At 50.5% G+C, this 21102-nt stretch overlaps 8 protein-coding genes across 8 annotated transcripts; 2 read left to right on the top strand and 6 right to left on the bottom strand.

Moving 5' to 3' along the window:
• Window positions 1–2849: 2849 nt before the first annotated feature.
• HO133_004716 (uncharacterized protein) lies at window positions 2850–3835 on the bottom strand (the record flags this gene model as incomplete). The annotated part of the gene is made up of 2 exons (XM_037295630.1): window positions 2850–3538; window positions 3568–3835. The coding sequence occupies 2 exons, from the start codon at window positions 3833–3835 to the stop codon at window positions 2850–2852; spliced, it is 957 nt and encodes a 318-aa protein (XP_037157631.1).
• Window positions 3836–6115: 2280 nt separating this feature from the next.
• On the top strand, window positions 6116–6947 carry HO133_004717 (uncharacterized protein; the record flags this gene model as incomplete). Its single annotated transcript, XM_037295631.1, has 2 exons — window positions 6116–6287; window positions 6352–6947. 2 exons carry the CDS (start codon window positions 6116–6118, stop codon window positions 6945–6947), a joined length of 768 nt encoding a protein of 255 aa, XP_037157632.1.
• Window positions 6948–7751: 804 nt separating this feature from the next.
• On the bottom strand, window positions 7752–9041 carry HO133_004718 (uncharacterized protein; the record flags this gene model as incomplete). The annotated part of the gene is made up of 4 exons (XM_037295632.1): window positions 7752–8429; window positions 8512–8610; window positions 8695–8945; window positions 8996–9041. The coding sequence occupies 4 exons, from the start codon at window positions 9039–9041 to the stop codon at window positions 7752–7754; spliced, it is 1074 nt and encodes a 357-aa protein (XP_037157633.1).
• A 1462-nt stretch (window positions 9042–10503) lies between these two features.
• On the bottom strand, window positions 10504–13371 carry HO133_004719 (uncharacterized protein; the record flags this gene model as incomplete). Its single annotated transcript, XM_037295633.1, has 4 exons — window positions 10504–10725; window positions 10803–11381; window positions 11433–11747; window positions 11800–13371. The coding sequence occupies 4 exons, from the start codon at window positions 13369–13371 to the stop codon at window positions 10504–10506; spliced, it is 2688 nt and encodes an 895-aa protein (XP_037157634.1).
• A 22-nt stretch (window positions 13372–13393) lies between these two features.
• On the top strand, window positions 13394–14146 carry HO133_004720 (uncharacterized protein; the record flags this gene model as incomplete). The annotated part of the gene is made up of 3 exons (XM_037295634.1): window positions 13394–13429; window positions 13540–13890; window positions 13937–14146. 3 exons carry the CDS (start codon window positions 13394–13396, stop codon window positions 14144–14146), a joined length of 597 nt encoding a protein of 198 aa, XP_037157635.1.
• A 1374-nt stretch (window positions 14147–15520) lies between these two features.
• HO133_004721 (uncharacterized protein) lies at window positions 15521–17067 on the bottom strand (the record flags this gene model as incomplete). Its single annotated transcript, XM_037295635.1, has 2 exons — window positions 15521–16945; window positions 17005–17067. 2 exons carry the CDS (start codon window positions 17065–17067, stop codon window positions 15521–15523), a joined length of 1488 nt encoding a protein of 495 aa, XP_037157636.1.
• A 1142-nt stretch (window positions 17068–18209) lies between these two features.
• Window positions 18210–18971, bottom strand: HO133_004722 (uncharacterized protein; the record flags this gene model as incomplete). The annotated part of the gene is made up of 2 exons (XM_037295636.1): window positions 18210–18797; window positions 18897–18971. The coding sequence occupies 2 exons, from the start codon at window positions 18969–18971 to the stop codon at window positions 18210–18212; spliced, it is 663 nt and encodes a 220-aa protein (XP_037157637.1).
• A 1048-nt stretch (window positions 18972–20019) lies between these two features.
• On the bottom strand, window positions 20020–20868 carry HO133_004723 (uncharacterized protein; the record flags this gene model as incomplete). The annotated part of the gene is made up of 2 exons (XM_037295637.1): window positions 20020–20741; window positions 20805–20868. The coding sequence occupies 2 exons, from the start codon at window positions 20866–20868 to the stop codon at window positions 20020–20022; spliced, it is 786 nt and encodes a 261-aa protein (XP_037157638.1).
• Between the last annotated feature and the right edge of the window lie 234 nt (window positions 20869–21102).

Here is a 21102-nt window from a genome sequence, read left to right on the forward strand (position 1 = left end):
CAATTCCAGCATACTCTACGTTACGTTTTTTCAATCGGTTGTCAAGTGTGGAGGTCCGTGAGTAAGATCTGTCCCATAATCAATGAAGGGGAAAGAGCCATGAGCGGGCGATGATTATAAACACGGGTGGACAAGGAAGATCTCAGTGCTCCAAAGGACATGATCCCAGTCCCCATCTGAGAGCATTCTGAGTGCCTTCATTTTGGTCTGATTCTGTATGGTTGAAGCAATGCTCGAAAAAAAAGAAGTGGCCAGCGCCCCAGGAACCAAGCAACCATCCACACATATCTTCCGTAGCGTTACACAGCGTGAACGCCCACGATCCCACGATTTTGCATCCTTTCAGGCTTAAAATCCTCGATTGGGTCGTTGACGGTCCTTGTCAATAAGAAAATGTTGAGATTTCGATGTCCTAGAGGCTTCAGCCCTAGATTATGATGTTCGCCGCTTCATTTGGAGCACTGAGATTTTCCTGGTCAACTATTGTTCAGAATTCTTGCCCGCTCATGGCTCACTTCACTTCTCGAGTCATCGCTTGTCTTGCGGTATAACTCTGCGATGAATTCGTAGAACTGCTCGATCAGTTCCTCTCGGGTTCGATGATCTGTAGTTCTCATCTGGGAGCATTTATGGCTTTGTTGTTTCTTCGATGTCATCCGCATGTCGTTGAAGGGTCACTTAGTAGGTTTCTTGAATTAATGCATGGCGCACCTCTGTTTCAAGAAGTACTGCCGGTCGTACATTCTTTCCTTGACATTTAAGTTGCTTGGTTCGGAAGAACAATGTACATGAAGCCGTGAGTGTTAGATGTTGGTCAGTATACTGCTACAAGGGCATGAGGCATGTTGAACCGAGAAAATTTCTGGGGTGGGATGATGACCGAAGGAACGGCGTATGGCGGCAATTTTTCCCTGAGGGCTGCTCGGACGCGGTCCCGCAATGACTTGAACCTTTTGGGCATTCCAGTCATGGTGTGGTTTTTGGTACCGTCCGGAGAGCAGGCCCTCCGTGGCAGGTACAATACATTAGACAAGGGTTGACTCCTCATCATTGTCTCTTCCGACCAATGTGACGTTCTCTCTGACATGTGGGTAATGTGATATACGTGTATCGATTTCAATCCTGAAACCGCGGATCGAGACCTGGTCATCAGCTCGATCAGAGCACTGAATATCACGGCTGTCTGGATGATAGCCTGAATCCCCTAATCAACTTCTACTTCTGTCAGTGGTATTGCACCTCCAGTTTGTTCAAATGGCTGACTGTGGGACTGTACACTCGATCACGAGGGCGTCTCCAGAACGCTCGCCAAGGCTCTCTTTGACGACGCTCGTCAAAGCCATTACCTTTTGCTTCGATCTAGGCATTTTGATCGAGGGAAAAAAAAATCAGAACAACTTTCTCGCGGTTCAACTCGTCAGAGCCAAGATAACCTTCAGCTAAGCCTCCAGCACCGACGTAAATCTTGCCAAACCCTCCGACTTTGCACAATGGAGGACTTCCCCTTCCCAAGGACTCATGGTCTACTACAGGACACTGGATATCTCGCATACCTCGCCCAGTCGGTATTGTGTCGTTCGTTCTTGCCAAATAACTGAGGTCCTCGTTTCGAGATGGAATCTCACAGTAGCTGACTGCTTTTTTTTTCTCTGTTGTGCTAAATACATTGACTCTGCGGACGTTAGCAGCCAATGATTGCAGGTAGTCGGCAGTCTCGCTTGATGAGAACGTCTCCAACGGAAAAGGCATGATATAATGACGGGAATTCTGCAGTGGCACCGTCGACAACGATATGGCCCATAGCTGGGGTCAGATGGATTACTGTTGGCTTGTGTGCAATTCAGCAAGCCTTTGATGCTGAATGCCTTCTTCGCAGGTACCAGCAACTTGGCACCGAGGTTTAAGGGGACGAAGATATCTCTATGGATAGGATCGTGGGCTATGCCTGACAGCATAGTATATTGGTCATTATCCGAAAGATTGACTCACTCGGCCATGAAAGGGACGTAGTAAGCAAGCGAGAAACGGCGACCACTGACGGCTTTTGTTCGGCCTTCAGATCCACGCGTAATTAGGCACTAGAGTCAGGTCCGACAACTACTCCTGGATGTTTGATTCTCAATTGCTGCTTCTCTGGCGAGGAAACATCTTTGCCATTACTATTAGCTCCTCCTCTCAAGGTATCACCATTCAGCAAATCCAATGCTGGTACTTCTGCATTTAAGTCGAGATGGCCGAGAATCCAATTTCACACTTGTCGCGGAATCTTATCTTCTTTCCGAAATGTCTTCTCTAGCATGATCAAATCCCTAGGCCGTGTCACATCGAGATAGACTATCTGGCAATCGCTAGGATAGGCAGGATCTATGACGCTGAATGTACCCCAGCCTTTATAACACCTAAGACTGGGAGATAAGCTTGCTAGACTGCATACTTGGGACGACCAATTCTACCGAAAGATATGCACAGATCATGATAACCTCCTCTTTGTATGCCACGAAGTAACGGGCCAGGACATTAGACGCTTCATGGATCTGTTAGTATGAAATTGCGCCCTAACATTGTAATTGATGCCATCCCAACGACACAGAGCCTATCAGGATATTTGAGAGCATTCTGGGCAGATAGATATTGGATTGAGCCGCGAAAATCTGACCAGTGCAGGTTGCTGTCGAGTCTGGTAAAGTAGGTCAAGATGCAATTCCACTCTCCATTTGGGACTGTAAAAGCATCAATATTGCAAGCTGTAGCGTTGGGTCAAGGATAGTAGCAAAGCACAGTGATTCGACCATTCAATGACTCGAAGACTCGATATACTGATGCCAAGACTATTGAATGATTGATCCCTGTCAATGCTGCGCTTGGGAAGCTAAAGGCGGATAACCCGCGCTTGTGAAATCCTCGCTAAAACTCAGTGTAACCTCATCCCCTTCTGGGGTTCGCAATGTGGAAGAGACCGTGTCGCTTTCGTCTGATCTTTGAGGTCCTTCGTCCTTCAGTGAATCTTGAAATCGTTCTTCTTCCTGTGCCGCCTGAATAGTGAATACACGCAAAAGTCGTTTCAAAACGGCCGCACTCAACATCCCACCTTCTTCACGCGTCCAAATGTCTGTTTCTTCTGGTGGTTCTTGCGGCCAAGTTTCGTTTTCGCCCAATAAATTACGCATCCAAGCCTCTCCTCCTAGCACAGAGTGTGCCCAAACCTCGTCCCACAGAGGAGTTTTGCGCTCCAAAATCCCCGGCTCCTCAAACACAGGTGTCCAATGTTTCTCCGGTTCGGGGGTGTGGACAGCCGCCAGCGCTTCTCTTTCTTTTGCATACATACCCCAGATGTCATCCATTTCCTGCTCTTGGCGTCTGTAAAAATCTTCTTCCCTCAACTGCTCTTGGGCGAGAGGGAGAATGACCCGTTCGTCTCCCCAACATGGAGGGGGTAATTTGTTCATCCCCGCTGTCAGCACCTCCATGTCTTCAACGCGGTGATGGTTCTGGAAAACCTTTTGGCTCGGCCCTTGATGCTCCTCCTCGCCTGTCAGGTCTGTGGTGGTGTGGTGCCTCGATGAATACGGTGGGTCTTGGTGGCTTTCCTTCCACCCACGCCCAGTTGTCCAGTCACTGAGAGTATCGTGTATGGAGGAAGATGATGAGTCTTGGTCCTTTGCTTGTTGTCCCCTTCGAGCTGCGCGATCCATGCGAGCGTCCAGTCTCGAGCAAGAGGGTTGGCTTTGGCTGCTTCCTTGCTGCCCACTCGGTACCGTGCCAGCAGTACGAGCGCTGTGTCTTGAATATGCTTGGACCGCGTGCTTTGCTTGCTGCCCACTTTGAGGCGGCCCATGATTACGAGCGTTGTGTATCGAGGAAGGGTGTTGGTCCGGGTTCCTTTCTTGCCATCCATTGATGCTAGTGTCGTGTCTTGGGAAAGAGGTCTGATTTCCGCTCAATTTCTGCCGCTTATACTGGCTGGGCACTTCGATTCCAGCATCATATCTTGAGGAAGAGGGTCCGACTTGATACGACAATTTATGAGCATGCTCACGTAGAGTTCCGGCGGCCAGATCTCTGTGCAAATCCACATGAGCGTCTTGTCTCGAGGATGATGGTGCGTCTTGATTGAAGGAATGTTGGGTTGTGCGAGCGACCAGTTGGTGAGTTCGTCTGGCATGCTCTATGTTCCAAAACATTCGGAGCACTGTTTGGAAATCGGTTTCTGAACAGTGTTGACACTTCTCTATATTGCCTTCCCATACATAACACATGGTTGCTTAGAGTGTGGGAATCTATGGCGCATCAGCTGGGCAGAAGGCTTTCGGATACCAACAACGCACACGATCTAAACTTCTTTGAACCTAATGTTTGTAAAATCTCTTCTTTGGGACAATGTCAGTGTCGGCGTGTGAACAGGTCAAGGTATGGAGAGTGACCCTGCCAAAGAGAAACTTGGTGAAGCCTTAGGTCCAAGGATCGAGGCTGCGAATGTATCCAAAAGTGAACGAACAGTTACTGGAATATGACTCTACTTGAAGCGAATCTCCAGAACGCAGATGCTGCGTTTTGGAAAAGGGAAGAGGGGTATCATGGGCTTGGCAAGCCGAACCTCCAGCTTCATGCAATAGAATCCCGTCATCGTGCTTTAGCACCGGTGAAACATTCCATAACACTTCTTGGAACCGATCAGGCTGCAGTCATGCATTCATCTCAACCTAGAGCTTGCAGAATAGAGGAGCAAGAGGTTCGGTGCGGCACGAATCGTCGGATGTAAGGTCTCGGGGGGCGTCAGCAGGGCTTCCCGTTGAAGCCCCACTTGTTTTAGTTCCGGTGCTTTTAGTCTTCGTCACCAATCAATCTAGGACGGAGGTTATTTGTTTGAACCCTAGGAGACAAGTGGTAATTTCCACTGCTGATCAAGCCCAGATCGATCGCTGTGCAGAAGCCTCGCAGTGTGAATCACGCAGCCGCCTTGCCAATCCTAAGCCTGTGCATTGTAACGACGGGCGCTTAGCCTAATGGCTTGCATTTGGGGAACACGCCTTATCGGACGGCGACAAAAGCTTCTCAGCTTATGAGGGTCACGCAGTCGCTTGGGCAATAGTCGAGCCAGACGCTGGAACTTGAGCCACCTAGGCATGTTTCGAGATCATCCATCACATTATGAAGCTAACGATCCTAGGCATCATGCTCTGCCAGCTTGTACCCAGTCGTTTGTATCATGTTTCGGGTTTTCCGGCACGTAATTTCAAGGTTTGGGGGTTTCATGATTTGGCTGCATAAAGGATGCTGCGTGGTTTGAGCCCGTGCCTGGTCAGCTCTCCCGATTTCTTGCACCCGATCGTGCCAGCGCAGCCTCGCTGATTGTCAACCAATATGCAGCCTGCCGTGAGAGGTTTGCCGGACCTTGCTGGCTCGAAGTCTTGTCTACGATGCCAACATATGTATTCGGAAGTTACCACGGGCGTTGCTTGCTTGCTCGAGATCTTACATACAATGCTAACTATTTCCTCTGAAATCAGCACAGTAGCGTAATGTCTCAGATTTTATTGATGTTTTAGGACGTAGGAGCGGATAAGCCCCGTACTATTCCCAGTCATTGTCAAGATCCGCTATTGGTATGTCTCCTTTAGCGCTTGGTCCTTTAGCGCGGAAAGTGGCAGTTTTGTCGTGCTTCAGCAATGTCTGCCACATTCTCTTCGCTTCTATTGGATAGGAGCTATGATAACCTTTTTGCTCCTTGGCCGGTTCGGTTGGGCCTTATCTTTTGCTGTTTGATTACCTAGGAAAGTGAAGCGGGGGTACTCTGCCGTGCTTCATCAATTCTCGCCAGACCTAATTACCTTCCCTGGACGAATGACACCATAGCACCCTCACCCGTTCAAGTCGGAACCTCTCTTTCGATGGCCCGGCGCACCAGGGGTAAGAAACTTATGGCTTTCGTCCACTCAAGCTATCTTCGATTTCAAATCGGAACAGTTTACGAAAGCACCGTGCCAGCATCCAAGAAAGTAGAATGTCTTTCGCTCCAATACTGGGCCCAGAGTCATCTTCTCAAGCTCACCTCCGATCCTTATTCTTTGCGTATTTTGCGTCTCTGGCTGCGCTCTGCTCTTCGCTACTTGCCGGAATGTCTGCATTGGTCGATGATCTTGCCATGCGGATCCCGCCATCCTCATGTCTTGTCTGCCAGTTCAAAAAGTTACGAGCGTCCTGTTCCAACACGGAGAACAAGACAACCGTACTCGTCTTCGACCCCAGCACGGGAGTCTATACCTTAAAGAAGATCGAAGATATCGACGGTGAGTCTACAGTGCGCGACTTGTCCGACCTCCTCTTTAGCTCTCGTACTCACTACGTACGTAGCCGAAAAACAAAACTTCATCTACCGCAAAGGCCTGCCCACCTCAGCGCAATCCATCAAGGTCCAGCTTCCCGGAGAAACGAAACTTCTTGCCGAAGTCCGTGTCGACAGCGCGCGCACGCGACAGGGACTGAAGCACCAGCGTTCGCTGGTCGATGGTTTCTACATCATGCCAGGGAGGCCAGGCACTCAAATGACAATGAACCCCAAGCGCACGCGCGAGGGTCAGCTGGCAGAGCTACCGGCCCCCGGTTTCTTCAACCAAACAAGGCACCCAGTGGAACTACCCGCAGACGAAACCTCTCCGGTGCCTGCCCTCCCTTCCTCGCCGACGCCGTTGCTGCTCCCGCCTCGGACCCCACCGAAAAATGCGCGCAAGGCTCCACAACTGCTCGCTCCACCTCCCAGGGAGGTATTTTCGGAGAAGAGGACTTCGTACGGCAGTAGCTTGGGGAGCGCGAGCATTCACATCGCTTACCTGCCGAGTCATCAGGACGACGTTGAGAGAGATGGAATACCGGATCCGTGCAATGTGAGTCCTTCCATTCCGCATCCCGGACTGCGAGTATCGATTCTCCGTGCTTTCATCGATGCTTGAGAACAGAACAGAATACACGCTCACCGTTGAAGACAGGCTCTCGATTAAATTCTCTGACCCTTGGCCTCATTAGCTGCGACCATTCTCACCATGGGTAGTCAAGAGAACTATCCCTGCGGGCTCACCGCGGGATATACATCGGTCGGCATCCGAGAAATGATTTTACGATTTTGGAAGGCACGAGCAGATGTGGATAGAGGACTTGGGAACGAGAAGGGATGGCGAGATTTACCATTTTGGATGTGCATATTAAACTGTTTTGCATGCCTGTACATACTACAATATTCCGTTTTTGGAGAGTAATGTTTGGTGAAGAGGAGGACTCAAAGATTCGGCGTATGGGTTTTGGTACTGTCGGAGGGCTACAAAGGACGCTTGCGAAATGTATCTATGGAGAGGAGGGATTGGCTAGTCCGAGATTCGAGGGATTCCAGAGGAACTGGGGTAGTTCATGCCATTTCTAGATCAGAAGTCGCATAGTACGGTTGAAAGAGTGAAACCCAGCTACGAGTGAGGTTGAGAGACGTCAGCTACTGCGTGCTGAAGACCTCTGAAGTCAGATCGATACCCAGGGTTCAGAGTACGAGATTCAGACTGCAAGCATAGGTGTATGATATACGTCTCTTCTTCTACTATGAGTGAGCCTCTGAGGCAGTCCCCAGTCTTTCCCAAATGCCCGACGAATGCGCACGGCTCTATGTACTTGTTGCCACCAACGCCTTACTCGCCGTATCAAAGGGAGTAATATATACGCGCTGCTCGAGAGCAGCATAAAGCATCCACGGTACTCGAAATTCCAATCAATCACTCATCTAAATCTTTCAAATGCCGATAGATCGTCTTATGCTGTTCCAAAAACAGAAAAGTAGCAATCGTATGCGGTCCCAACCGCACAAAACTCGGCACCCAGCCCCTGAACATCCACCCGACCCCTTCATTCTTGACGGTTCTACTCAACAGCCCCAGCAGACTCTCGCTCTCCTTCGCACTCATGACCCGTGTCTTGATCACATCGACAGGACTGCACACCGTCGTCGCCACAAAGCCGGCAAGCAAGGACGCGGTAAAATGCGTCGTCAGATTATCCTCGAGTGACGTCTTCGCCAGCAAGACCCGCTTGAAGCTATCGTAGCTCGCGAGCTGGCTCGCGGTCATGAGCACGGCCCTCATGCTGTTCGGCCAGACGCCACGCCACAGGCTCCGCCAGCCTTCCTCCCGGGTCATCCGTATCAGTCCGTCTATGGCGTTCTTGTAGTTCCTTCTCTTATCAACGGGTAAAGCGGCGTCGTGCTGCATGCGCACGTTGAGTACGTCGGCTGGGTTGCCGGCTATGCCGCCTAGGAAGCCGGAGGCGCTGGCCATGGCGATTAAGGAGGGGAGGGAGGGAGAGGAGCGCGCAGTCGTGAAGGTCCCTTTAAGTTCGGAGTAGATGCCGAACCGGGTGGTGGAATAGGTTAGTTGACGGAGAAGAGAGGCGGAGAGCTGGGGGAGATTTTAGCAAGGTTTGAGCGTTTGGTGGTTGGAGGAGGCGAAAGCTTGGGGGGTGGGAGTCGAAAAGACATACGCCGCGGTAGAGGCCCAACACACTGTCGGCCTTGAGGATGTGCACGAAAGTGCCGAGCATGCCCTTGGGGCCATCTGGAGTTCGTGTTTGGAGGCGGACCTGCTTGGAGTAAGCTCAGGCTTGAGGATTTCCAGGGGTTAACCTCTACCTTTACTATTGACTCGATTAGCTTTCGATCATTACTTTTTCTCTCAATAAGGTCTTGCGCTCGTACTCAGATCCAAAGGATGTGTCACGGAGGCGGCGAAGCATGATGCTGAGCCTCCAAACCAAAACGGGTAATGGATGTTGCTGTGGTCCTTTGCTTTGACCTTGCCAGATGAGGACATGTCTCTGCGGGCATTCCGCTGGCTTTGCGAAGTATAGAGTGGAGGCTCGAGAAGATGATAGGATGGAATGAGCGAGCTCGGAGGATTCGTTGGAAAGAAATTTGACTGTTAGCGTGTGCAGAAAACGTTGGAATACTTGGTACTGAGAAAATTACACACATACCACCAAAAGTAGTACTGAATAGATGAATCTTCTCCCATATCGTATTCTACCACCTTTCTTTACTATATATCGTGTTGCTATATAATTAGGGGTTCCTAGTGCTTTAGCTAGAGGCTTTAAGGTAGACTTGAAGGTATTTAAGCCTTAGTGGCGATAGGCGAAGGCCTTAATGACTCTGGGGTAGTAGTAACAGTAGTAGATGTAGTTTAGTCTTCAAAATCTATCTGAATATCGCACTTATCAAGAGCTCTATTTAACTTCCTCATGTTTGTTTTAAAGATATAGTCTTCTATAGTATTACGCTTGAAATGCTCCCTCGGAAAGCGATTACACGGTGTATCGACTCCTCCTCACGGTATATCGTAAGAAGTTATTAAAGTTCCCTTGGAACTGAGGCTATATCTCGTGAAAGTGTCTTCGAATCTATGCCTTTAAGACGCTGAAAGAGAGCTCGATGGGATTGAAATCTGGTAAGTAGGGAGGTAGATATCGGATCTCGCAACTATGCTGATGGATTATCTCCTCGATATAAGGATTACAGTGTAAACTGGTATTATTTATGATAATAATACTACGATAGGCTGAGAAGACACCGCAGTGAGGTAGTAACTCGTCGATCGGCTTTGATATGAGGGTCTTTAGGTCTGGGAGCGGGGGTAGCTGCGCTTGACTGACTGTTGCTAGGGCCCGGCTGGCTATTCTTAGTAATCGCTTGGGTACGGAAGGACGCCTTAGGCCTCTTAAACTGTCTGGCCGGAGGGGAGGTCGGTAGTGGGGGGGGGATCCCTGACTGCGTCGATTGGGAGGTATTTTGAAATACTAAGGTAAAACATCAAGGATCGGCTAAGCGAAATATATAGGAGCTTCAAATATAATAAGAAAGGTGCTAGAATGCGATATGGGAGAAGATTCATCTATTCAGTACTACTTTTGGTGGTGTGTGTGTGATTTTCTTAGTGCTAAGTATTCCAACGTTTTCTGCACACGCTAATGGCAAATGCTCCGGTGCCAAGAGCAACAGGCTTGGCACGACAAGCCATGACCTCCGTGAGCAGGGGTGGTGGTTCCTTATCATGATCTCCAACTCTACGAGAAGAGACTGAACGTGAAGCCAACTTCGCGCGTATTGACTATGTCAACTCGCATATTTGGGCACCATCGGGACCGCCGAGATGTTATATAAGCCCTTCTATTGGTAGGGAACTTTGGCCTCTGTGTCTTTTACCCTGCAGCACGCTCTTGTCCTGCGGTACTGATTCATCCTACGATTCTCTCCCAACTTGCGATACGTATTACAACCCGAATTACAGCTGTGAAGTTGATAATTCAGGCCAGCTTAGTAGGCTACTCACTTTGAACCAGTTGAGATGAATTACACTTTGAACACATAGAAACGCTATTCTTACATTATCACCATCTTAAACGCAAACATCTTCATTACATTGACTGTCTTGTTGCTTCATGTGTATAGCAGTCTCTTCACTACAGTCCTGCCGGCTCCTATATCTTCAGGACACCCGATGTCTCGCCCACCGTCGCTGACAACGCTTTGAACGTTAGGGTTGGCGCAAGCAGTGTTTGAAAGCCAATATCCAGCCCGAATTCCTTAAAAAGCCAGTTTCGAAGCTCGGCACCGATCATACTATCCAGGCCGTACGCCGCAATGGACTTGCCATCGAAGTCGAATCCTTCGACCGCGGTCATGAGGATGCTTGAACACCTCTTCATAATGTGCAGAGCAATAGCCTCAGTCACGGCGTCAGGACCTTCCGCCATGGTTGCTCTCAGAGAGAGGTCACGAAGTCGCCACCGGAGCCACTGCTGGATGTTGAAGAACTGAGGATATCCTCAACATTTGCTCTGATGCCGTTCAAGCGTGCATCGTTGTACCAATAGGCATCAACGACATCCTCAGAGGCTAGTGCTTCGGCAAGATAGACGCGTTCAAGGCCGAGTACGATCTGAGCGCTACCAATACGAGCAGGCTCGTTGGCGCCAGGCTTAGCTTGCATCATGGCCGTCTCGAAACCACGGAGCATTTCTCCTTCATGGATTCCGTACATTCCTTTGCGAGAGAGCGATGTCTCAATATTCTCATTCTCGGCAACAACCCCAACGTCAAGAACCATTGGCAGAGCCAGTGAGCTCGCAACGAGGCGATGCTGGTTTCGATGCCAGGCGAGAGCGTCAAGGAAGCTGTTGCCTGCGCTATAGTTGATCTGTCCAGGGTTACCAAGTACCGCCGAAATGGAACTGGTCATTACGAAGAAGTCCAGCGGTGTATCACCCAGAGCTTTGTGAAGGTTCCATGCACCCATCATCTTGGGGTTCACTGCAGCAGCGAATTTCTCGCAGGTCATGTTTTCGAACATACCATCCTGCCATTATCATCAGCGATGTCCAAGCTCGTGTGTATCTGAGATGCTCACCTGGAGTACCATAGCAGCGTGGACAACACCGCGAATCGGACGGGCTGCATTGACCGCGGAAACAACCTTCGCCACGTCCGTGTCAATCGTAGCATCAGCTCTGAATACCTGAGCAGAAGCACCAGCTTCCTTGATTGACTCAACAACTTTTGCAGCTTCTGGTTTGTCCGCCCCGGAGCGGGATATGAATGCAAAAATTTTGCACCCTTTTTCCATCATCCAGGCTGTTAGACTGCGACCCAGTCCGCCAAGACAACCAACCAAAAGATAAGCAGCATTTGGGGAGAAACGGAGCTCTTTGCCTGCCGGTTGAATCTGAAGTAGACGATTAGGACGAACCTTTGTCTTTTCGTAAAAGGGCACATACCTTGACAGAGCTTTCTCCATAATTACACGCAACGACACCGTTATCCAGTTTCGCGGAGGATCCTGAGAAGCTCTTCATCTCCTTCAGTGCACTGATATCATACACCGCAGGCTCTTGGACCAAAAGCTGTCCGTGTAGCCTCAGAATGTCGAGTGATGATTTCAGGACTGCGGAAGCCTGACTCTGTCTGTAAAGAGCACCGATGCCTGTGGGAATGAACGAAGCACCTTTCGTGAAAGGAAGTGCATCTGGCCTCGCATCAACAGATCCATCGCTAAGGACGAAGCGACCCATTGCTGGCATGAATCTCCATATCTCCCGACCCAAATGCGAGAAGTCGCTCGCAATCACAATGCTAGGCACATTTGCAGAGGTTCCTGACACGAGCTTGCGAATCGTTTCGGTTTCTTCGGCCAGTAATATCGATCCGGAAGGCACTTGGTATTTGAGGAGGCATTCTTCTTTCTCTTCTTCAGTCTCCACGACCATCGTGATGTTGAAGTTGAATGCACGGCTGAGACCAGCAATGGCGCCCACGATAGGCAGAGGTGCAGGAAGAACCAGCGCATGCTCGCCCGGCTCAACGTTCCCTGCCTTGAGACAGTTCACCGCTTTGCACAAGTTGGGTAAAGTTGCTGCCAAACGCGCCACATCGAAACCTGCAACACCGACACACATGTGCTCAGTGGCTCTCACCATAGTGGAATAACCTTCCTTCGTAAACAAGGCCGTGGTTTGACCAATGGCGGCTGCGTCCATAACGCTGCCGACTCTGACGATTTTTCCCAGCACAATCCTGGGCGGCTCATTGTCAGACTGCACGTCGTCTGCTTGGAATTCAGATGCTTCCACCTGAATCTCGGCCTCAAAGTCTGAAAGTTCCTGAGTTTCTGGTGCTCTCGGACAGAGATTGAGCTCTCCATTGACGACTCTGCCGCAAAGCGCCGTCTCCGCTGGAAGGACAGAGTGCTCAGTAGCATCTGTTGTAGCGGAGAGTCGGTCGTTCAAGGTTGCATTTGGAACAACCCGGCTCACATAGAGCACTCCTTGATGAAGCCAGAAATCGGTATCTTTACCAGAGTTCTTCGTTGCCACATTTCCGAGCTTCTGGTGGAGGGTTTCACCAGTGCATCCAAGGTTCTCATCAACGTCAACATCTAGCAGCGTAATTTGAGCTGCAGCTTGCTCAGATCGTATGGCCCGAAAAAACCCTTGGCTCATGCCTCCGAAAATCACCTCGCCTTGATTGACCCCGCTGGTGAGCCTAACGACCGGCAAGCTTGAGCAAGGAATCTTCTGCAGCGCCTCAAAGACGTCAGCGCGGAGTTTGGATAGCATGGTGCCCTCTGTGTCGTCGATGACGATCTTAGTAGCCTCTGAGACCTCGACTTTCGAGATATGCTCAGTATGCACGTTGCAGCCTCTTGCTCGCAATTGTTTCGCGATGTCCTGTACGGAAGGTCGCTGTGGATCCATGGTGGCGATCATAATTTTCTCATCGGTTGAATCAAAGCTGTCTACTTCGCAAGCAACACGGTCAATTTTCCAGAGGAAGTATCGGCTTAGAACCATACTTGGTTTATTCGTCCTAGGAATGGTCCAATTATCCGGGATCGATGGCCTCCTCTATGTGAGTCTGAGACTGTTAATCCTCGCCTCATTGCTTGCGGTCTCGATGGATTAAATGATCGCTAATCTGCTGACTGTAACAGTATGCTCCTATTCTCTTCTCCCGAGCAGGTTTATCTAGCGGCACAGCCTCCTTCCTTGCATCCGGAGTCCTCAGCTATCCTCATGTTAGTAGTATCAATCCCTGCTTTCATCTCCGCAGATAGCTGGGGTCGCAGAACTTCGATCATCACTGGTGGCATTGGTCTATCCGGTTGTATGTTTGTCATCGGCAGTCTCTACGCAACGAATAGTGTCCACGCGCACTCTGGATCTGGCAGATGGTTCGCCATACTGCTCATCTTCGTCTTTGCTCCAACGTACTGTGGAACATGGGGAATTGTTGGCAAAATTTACGCCAGCGAAATCCAACCGGTCCAGACGAGAGCTGCGGCAAACAGCGTTGCGCAGGGTCTGAATTTCGTAAGTCATACCAAAAACCCGCTGATTTACATGCTAATCTTCACAGTTCACAAACTGGCTCGTGGCCTTTGCCACTCCCATTTTCCTTGCACGCTCCTCCTTCGGCGCATACTTCCTTTTCGGTGGACTATCCCTTTTCACGCTCATCATACTCGCGCTCTTTATGCCCGAAACACGAGGACGGGGTTGGAAGAAATCCAAGACGGGTGCCGCAGGCCATCGGTTAACCCGGCTCGACTCGGTCGCAAGATGTTAGAGGGCGTAAGATTCAGAGGAAGTCCCAGCACAGCGAGCACTGAATCAAGCATTGCTATGTCAGGAGAGAACCCCCAGACGGACACTGGGAGCAGCCATTCGATCACTGGCCCCCAGAGAGTTGCCACGCATACTGTTTGAGGAAGGGAATGCTTGTAGCTATACTTTCGACTTATGAATCAATGCATCATCATGATATTCCGTTCAGAAAGCCTGGCCTACTGCCACTTCATGACGCCCCTGAATCAATCTCAAGCCGTGATGTTGCTCAGGTACGAGCATGCATAATTTAAATTCAATCTAAAGAATTTTAGTTACAGCGTATTCCCATGGATGGTAAAGGAGCACTCTTCTCCTCTTCTTTCCCCTCTTTGCCTGACTGTTGATGTCATATAGGCAGCAGCAGTCTCGCATAATCGTTCACAGTGCAGCATCGATTACCACACCACCAAAAGGAAACCAGCTCCGACTGCCAGCACATGATTCAAAAATCACCTCCGTGTGCTCTTTCGCGGGGCAGATGCTATTCAAAAGAGTTTATCCTCGAGTATCAACAACGAAGAAATATCATCTATTCCATCACTATCACAGCAGTATCGTCCCAGCATACTTGCCTCTATTAGCATATTTTTTGTTGCTGGAAACCCCCAAAGCAATGGTCGGAAGAACAGTGGTGTTTGTGTATGTATAGAAAGGAGAACAGTTGAGGGCATGGGGCACCTGGGCACCAGAAGCGGTATAAGTATATGTATCTCGGGAAAGGACCAGGTAGGCAGTGTAGAAACCTGCCCCAATTGGAAAATGACCTTGAGCCAAAATGCGCTCAGTCCTCCATTTCCACATCAAATGAAACTTTTACCTCCACCTGTACGTCTCCTAAGCCGAGATCGATCCATGTCTCGGAGCAAACCAGCTCACGGGAACGGCACGTTTCATCACATGAGTAGCAATCACAGGCATCCGTGAACTCGCAGTCAAGATATTTAGTACCATCTCCTAGATCTATACAATCAGGGGAACGATGGTTCAATGTCCCAATTCCAGTGCGAGACGTGTCTGCAGGTAAGACCGGCAAGCTTGAATCGAGGGGGAAATCAAGGCGAGGGGTTGTAGTGTGCGGAAGGTTGTGGAAATTCTACGGAGATGTAGGGTCATCCGGACACTGCAGTCCGCTCAGCCTTCAACGGTTTGAAAGAATCTTCCAGACGCCTGTGGAACTGCTCGCTTCGAAAGAACATTTGCTTGCTGATGCGGGACTGGCTGTGTAAAAACAAGACTTCCGCATTGCGCTGCCGACTAATAGTGGCATTTGTCTGACGAAAAACCACTCGATCCCAAGTCACGATACAGTAATGCTGACAACATCACGCAGTACTTAATAAGCGATGTCCTTATTCTTACTAAGCCTAGCTGCCACCCTCATACAAAATCCAGCAGGTCCTTCTCTCATTCCCGTATCCAGGATCTCTGATGATTCGTCTTTCAGCGAGTGATGCCGTTGGGGAGTTGAAGGTCCGCAATCAAGATGAGTGGCGCTCTGCGACCGAGTACTATTCCTCTGCAGGAGACGCCCCAGCTGCTCATCTCCCTCATACTTCTTCAGCGCCTCCTCCTTCCAAACCTGATAGGGACCAGGTTGGCTGTTGTCCCCGGCCCACGCAGCTCGCAAGCCCTGGAACATGGCTTCGAAGTCCTCTTGCTCGTGCGATACCGATCCTCCATTGAAGAACAGGTACCTCTGCATCTTCCTCCCATTGCGAACCAGATGAGCCATATCGTTCCGCCCACGGCGCTCGAAAATGGCGGCGAATTCCATCTCTTCCGGGCTTAGCCGATTACTGCCGGCGTGGAAATCGCCCACTGGCCAAAGCATGCAGGGGCTGCTGAATGCTTGCGCTTTGGGTTCCAGGGACGCGAATTCCCAGTCGATTATGCCGGTGATGTTGAAGTCGTCGTCGACCAGGATATGGTCGCCCTTGTCATCAAAGTGTTTGAGAAAGAAGCCGGCGTCGTTGTGTAGCGACAGCACTTCCGGGACCATGTCCTCGCGCCAGCGATGCGAGAGGTAGTGATCTATGGCGAGACTTGACAGCTCGCCATTAGCTATGAGCCTTCTCTGATGTGCAAGCATCGCTCTCAAGGATGATTCCAAGGTGTCGAACGGTCCGAGGGTAGTGTTTGGGGAATCGAAGAGCTGTGACTGCGCGAAACCGCATACATTACCAGATCCGTTTGAGGGAAATAATGACCCTGTAGAATGAAACGAATGTTTCTCCAAGGCAAGGAGAATATCTGCTAGTTGTTCTAGGACTTTGGTCCTTTGAATAGGTGTGGTCGTGTCCCACATCAGAGGGGCGCCTTTCATCTTCTCGATAAGCATAAAAGGCACTCCCACAGGGTTTTCGCTAGACTCGGTCGCGAAGTGGAAGACTTTTGGAGCGGGGATGCCGGTATCCTCTAGATACTTAAGCGTGAAGACTTCACTGAGGAAGATGTACGCTTGTGTAGGTTTTGGTGGGAGGAGAGGGTCATCAAGGCGGATCCGGGCCAGCCAGACAACTCCATCTTCAAATTGGACGTCGATGTTGCAGTTTTGTCCGCCCATCTGGCGTGAAACGGCATCGACGTCGAGGTGTCCTTGGCCATCCGGCATAAGCGCGGGAATGGTGCATGAGATACCGTTGCGGAGACGGCTAGCCAAGGAGACCAGGGCAGTGGTCTTGACTTGGTAGAGGCGATTTAGAAGATGTTTCGTATTCGCGGAATGGTATGCGGTCCAGTAAGCATCTGATTCGGTGTCCTGCTAAGGTATTCAATGAAGTTCGACAATCGACAGGGGTTCGTTATACCGCAACATACCTGGGATGGATAGTGGAATGGCAATCGTGAGTGTTCGGCGCAGAAGTGCGAGGAGCAAATCATACAGCTTCCAATATCGCGTTCGGCTGGCTGGGTGCATGACTCATACTCGCAGTCACGAAGTGTCATGTTTTCTTTTCGAGCGTTCAAGACCGGTGCCGCAGACAATCAGGGAGAATCGCGAGCAAAACTTAGGAGCGGAAAGGACAATGAATGCAGAAGGCACAAAGTCGATTTTGTTTTGCTGGAGCGGATTGCCAGCTACACAAACAAATAACGTGCCTAACTGAGTTTGAGGTTACCATGGTGATCCCGCCTCTAAATTAGCTGATTTAGCTCTAAATAATGCCCCGCCCACCACACCCTCGCTGTCGGCCTAGATCGCTGGCGTGGAGGATCCCTCTTCCTCTCTTTCCTTCACAACCGCTATGACTAGAGAAAATTGTTCGGACATTGAAGGGCCGTTCAAAAAAGAGATTCTATCGAGTCAACGAGAAGTCAGGCAAGCCTCGCAGGGAAATGTTAGGACTGTACCGTGTTGGTTCATGGAAATGATTAACTTCAACAAGAATGCAAATGAGTCATGTACTAGTACTAGTACAGTGGTGGCAGTAGAAGTAGGAGTGCCAAGGAGTACTAGTCGCGGATAGACACGTCGCCCGATGCCATGCTTGGTAGTTATTAAGGGACGTGATACGTTGGCACCCCATATACATACATTGACAGAACCCCCCCCCTCCCCATCATCCGGGTACGACTTCTGGGCTGGTCGGTTAGGGCGCAGTCTCGAGTGCCTCAAGTGCCGTGGTCATGCTACCTACAGAGTGCGTCACTCGTGAACAGGAATCTCCCTCCCTACGGGGGCCCCCTCCTGTACACACTCGCTCCTACACTGTTTGGGTGCACTGGATCTTCAGAAGACTACTCTTCCGGGGGTTAAGGGTAAGTTGATCAGGAAAGTGCCCCTAAAAATGCGCAATAGAGTATGTCGGGTCAGACACCCCTCGTACCCGGACACTGTACCCGGATGTGAGGGGGGTGTCAACGTATCACATGCCTTTCGTTAAACTAAGGAAAAAATGAACGCTCACCTAGTCTCCTTGGTTATATTTTCCATTTGCTCATAAGATTATTTCAAAGTAGCATTAGCATTTCAGTGCTTCGGCCGTCCTTCGCCAAGAACCAATAGCCACCACACACGAAGCTCATCTGATGCTATCTGCCACCTCATAGACAAGACTTCCATCAAGTTCATTCGGCCTCCCGCCCTCACATCCAAGCTCATGCATCTGTCCTTCCACTCCAATCAACTCTCCGCGCTTCTCTCTCCTCAGCTCATCGTACTTCTCTTCCCAAGCGCGCGCCTCTTTCCTCGCGCTCAGCTCGCGATCCCTCTGTTTCCACAGCAACCCCAAAGCACCAAGCAATGCTAGCCCAAGCGGTACGCCGACTCCGATGCCGACCGCACTCGACTTATTAGATGAAGATGGCCAATTACGGCATATTGTGGGGTCTGTGGGGGAATTTGCGGTCGTTGATGGAGGGACTGTGGATGAGACTGTGACCGCAGCTGTCTCACTACTGTTGGGCGAGATGGATCCGGATGTCCGGTTGAATATAACTCTTCCAGCTTGCACGGGGAACGGAGCTGTGCTCCCTCGTGTGCTGTTGATGCATGCGTTGGATGATGAGTTGCCCGGTCCACAGCAGAAGGAGGAGTCCTCTTGGAATGGGTAGATCGTTACGCCCCAGCTGGTGTGGACTAGGAGACGAAGATGTGAGCGTTGGTCAGTCTTGTGTAGATTATGATATCCATGGGGGACAAAACAAGAGGGAGCGAGGGGACAACGATTTTCTCGCCTTTCGCATACTATCAATCAGACTAAACTTACCATCCTGACAATATCGCGGACATCGATCGCTTTTCCAACTTGGATCTGTGCAAGTGCCCCGCGAAATAACTTCATTGCCCGTCTGGGCGAGACAGAGGGTATTGTCCAGGCAGATGTCGAGATATGCGCAGCATGCGCTCGCCTGGCCAGATGATTGAGCTTGGCAGGGGGTGTAATTGTGAGGGGACTCGGAGCCGTCTGGGAAGTAACATGTTTGTGCGCCTACTGTTGTCGCTGTCCCCAGGAAGCAGGCTGAAATCGCGATGAAACCAAGAGCGCGCATGATCGCTACAAGCCTTGAATGGAACGTTCGGCGAGCTTTTGTGTGTGGAGCGTGGGGTTCTTTTGCTGTCGAAGAGATGGCAGCCTTGAGTGAGACTTTAATGGGATGTTGAGGCTGAAGGATTCATTGCCGAACGGGGCTGTGAAGTTTCGGCTCGGATCATGGAGACGCCGCCATCATGCCCACCTAAGTCTTCTGCATGGCGTTCTTCACTATATAGATTGTGAGATACGTAACAGAAAGGCGGGTTTACACCTCATCGCTTGCACTAGCGTTACTACACCGTCTGTTACTCTGAGCGGGACCATGATATGATTCGTAACATTATGCAGGATGACTGCCAGATTTGATGCTAGGGACGCGAAATGATCTCATACGGATCTTTCAAAGCCATGAAACCTCTCAAGATCTGGCGCCTTCCAAAACTGTCGACTTGGTGGTCCTAAATGAATTGCCATCTCCCACTTCAGCCGACTAATGGTAGATTGGAAGTCGCCGAGATGACTGATGTTTCGCAACTTTGGGGCCCATGGTTGTTGACTGGGGATCTGGTTAGTGGTAGGGGACCGTATTCCAGTAGAGTAAGTATGTTGGAGCCGCCCCCTGACTCCCCAAAAACCGGTTTCATGTGGTGGATCACTGCGGACAAGCCGATCTTTGCACTTTCAGCTCGTTTCATCCTCCAGATGCTGCGATGTGGCGCCTATGCTGATCTGCATGGGGCGCAATCTTTGCGGCACCTCCCTCTCGCTCTGGAATGAGAGCCTGCCACCATAAGCGTCCATTGAGTGGCTACCCATCCAGACTCAGCTTCTCCCGCTTTGCAGTTCCTGGATGAAGTTATGCCAGCCTTTCCCCCTTCATATCCTCGCGACCATCGTCGCCATCCTCAAAATCCTTCTCAACCTTCCTCTTCACCCCGCGTGTCTGTTTTTCAAACGGACCCTTAGCCTTCGTTCGACCCGACGTCCAACGGTTGGACCGCCTTGCATTGGTCCCCACGGCACATTTCTCACCTTTTGCTTTCTCATTCTCATCTTTGACAGGAGACTGCCCACCTGCTGCAGTACCTGCCCCATCTGCTTTCTGCTCTGCCTCCGGCCTAACAACGGTGATAACAAGCCCTCCAGCCTCTAAAACCGCCTTCGTCTTCTGCCACTCGACACCAAACCTTCCGCTGTTGATCCTTACCGGACAGCACTTGCCCACCTCTTCGCCCGCTGCTCTCATCTCTGCAACTTGTTTCGCTAGGTTTTCGAGCGCCTTTCTTGTGTTTTCCACTATTTCCTCCGGAGGCGAGACCCTTTTTCCGTAGTCGAGAGAGGTGAATAGGCAGGCTATGTAGTGAGGTGTCTTGGATGCTTGTCGCTGGTTTGTTGCAGTGGGTGGAGGAATGAGTAGGGCCGTGCCTACGAGACTGGCTTGGTGTTGTTTGACGGAGAGCTTGGAGCCCGTGGGCGATGAGAGGCAGTATGCTTGATGTTGGCGGAAGGCGTAGGGGTACTTCTGTTTGAAAGCGACGGCTACCCCGGAGCCCCAGGCGCCGCGGGCATTGCAGGCGTCTTTGGAACGTGGTCAGTGGGGCCGGACGGGTTTTGGGGGGAAGGGGGTCGGTGGAAACGTACGGATTAGGATACTGTTTGGGGGCGCGGAGAAGATGTCGCCTACTTCTTCTGTGATGATTGCCATGGCTTTTGACATCAAGAAGTGATACGATGTGCGTTAGGGAGGGAAATTCATGATGGGTCGGTTTTGATTGCCTTGGGCTGGTGGATGTCCTTCGACGCCAAGGCTGCATGCCTGGGATGATTGTGAAAACTTGAATATTCACATCCGCCTGGAAAGCACCATGCTGACAATGAGATAGGAACAAGGGTGGTGGCCACCTCTATTGGAAACATAACCGGGCAATCCGGGGACAGT

Source organism: Letharia lupina (assembly GCF_014066315.1).
Source record: "Letharia lupina isolate WasteWater1 chromosome Unknown contig_2, whole genome shotgun sequence".
NCBI lineage: Eukaryota > Fungi > Ascomycota > Lecanoromycetes > Lecanorales > Parmeliaceae > Letharia > Letharia lupina.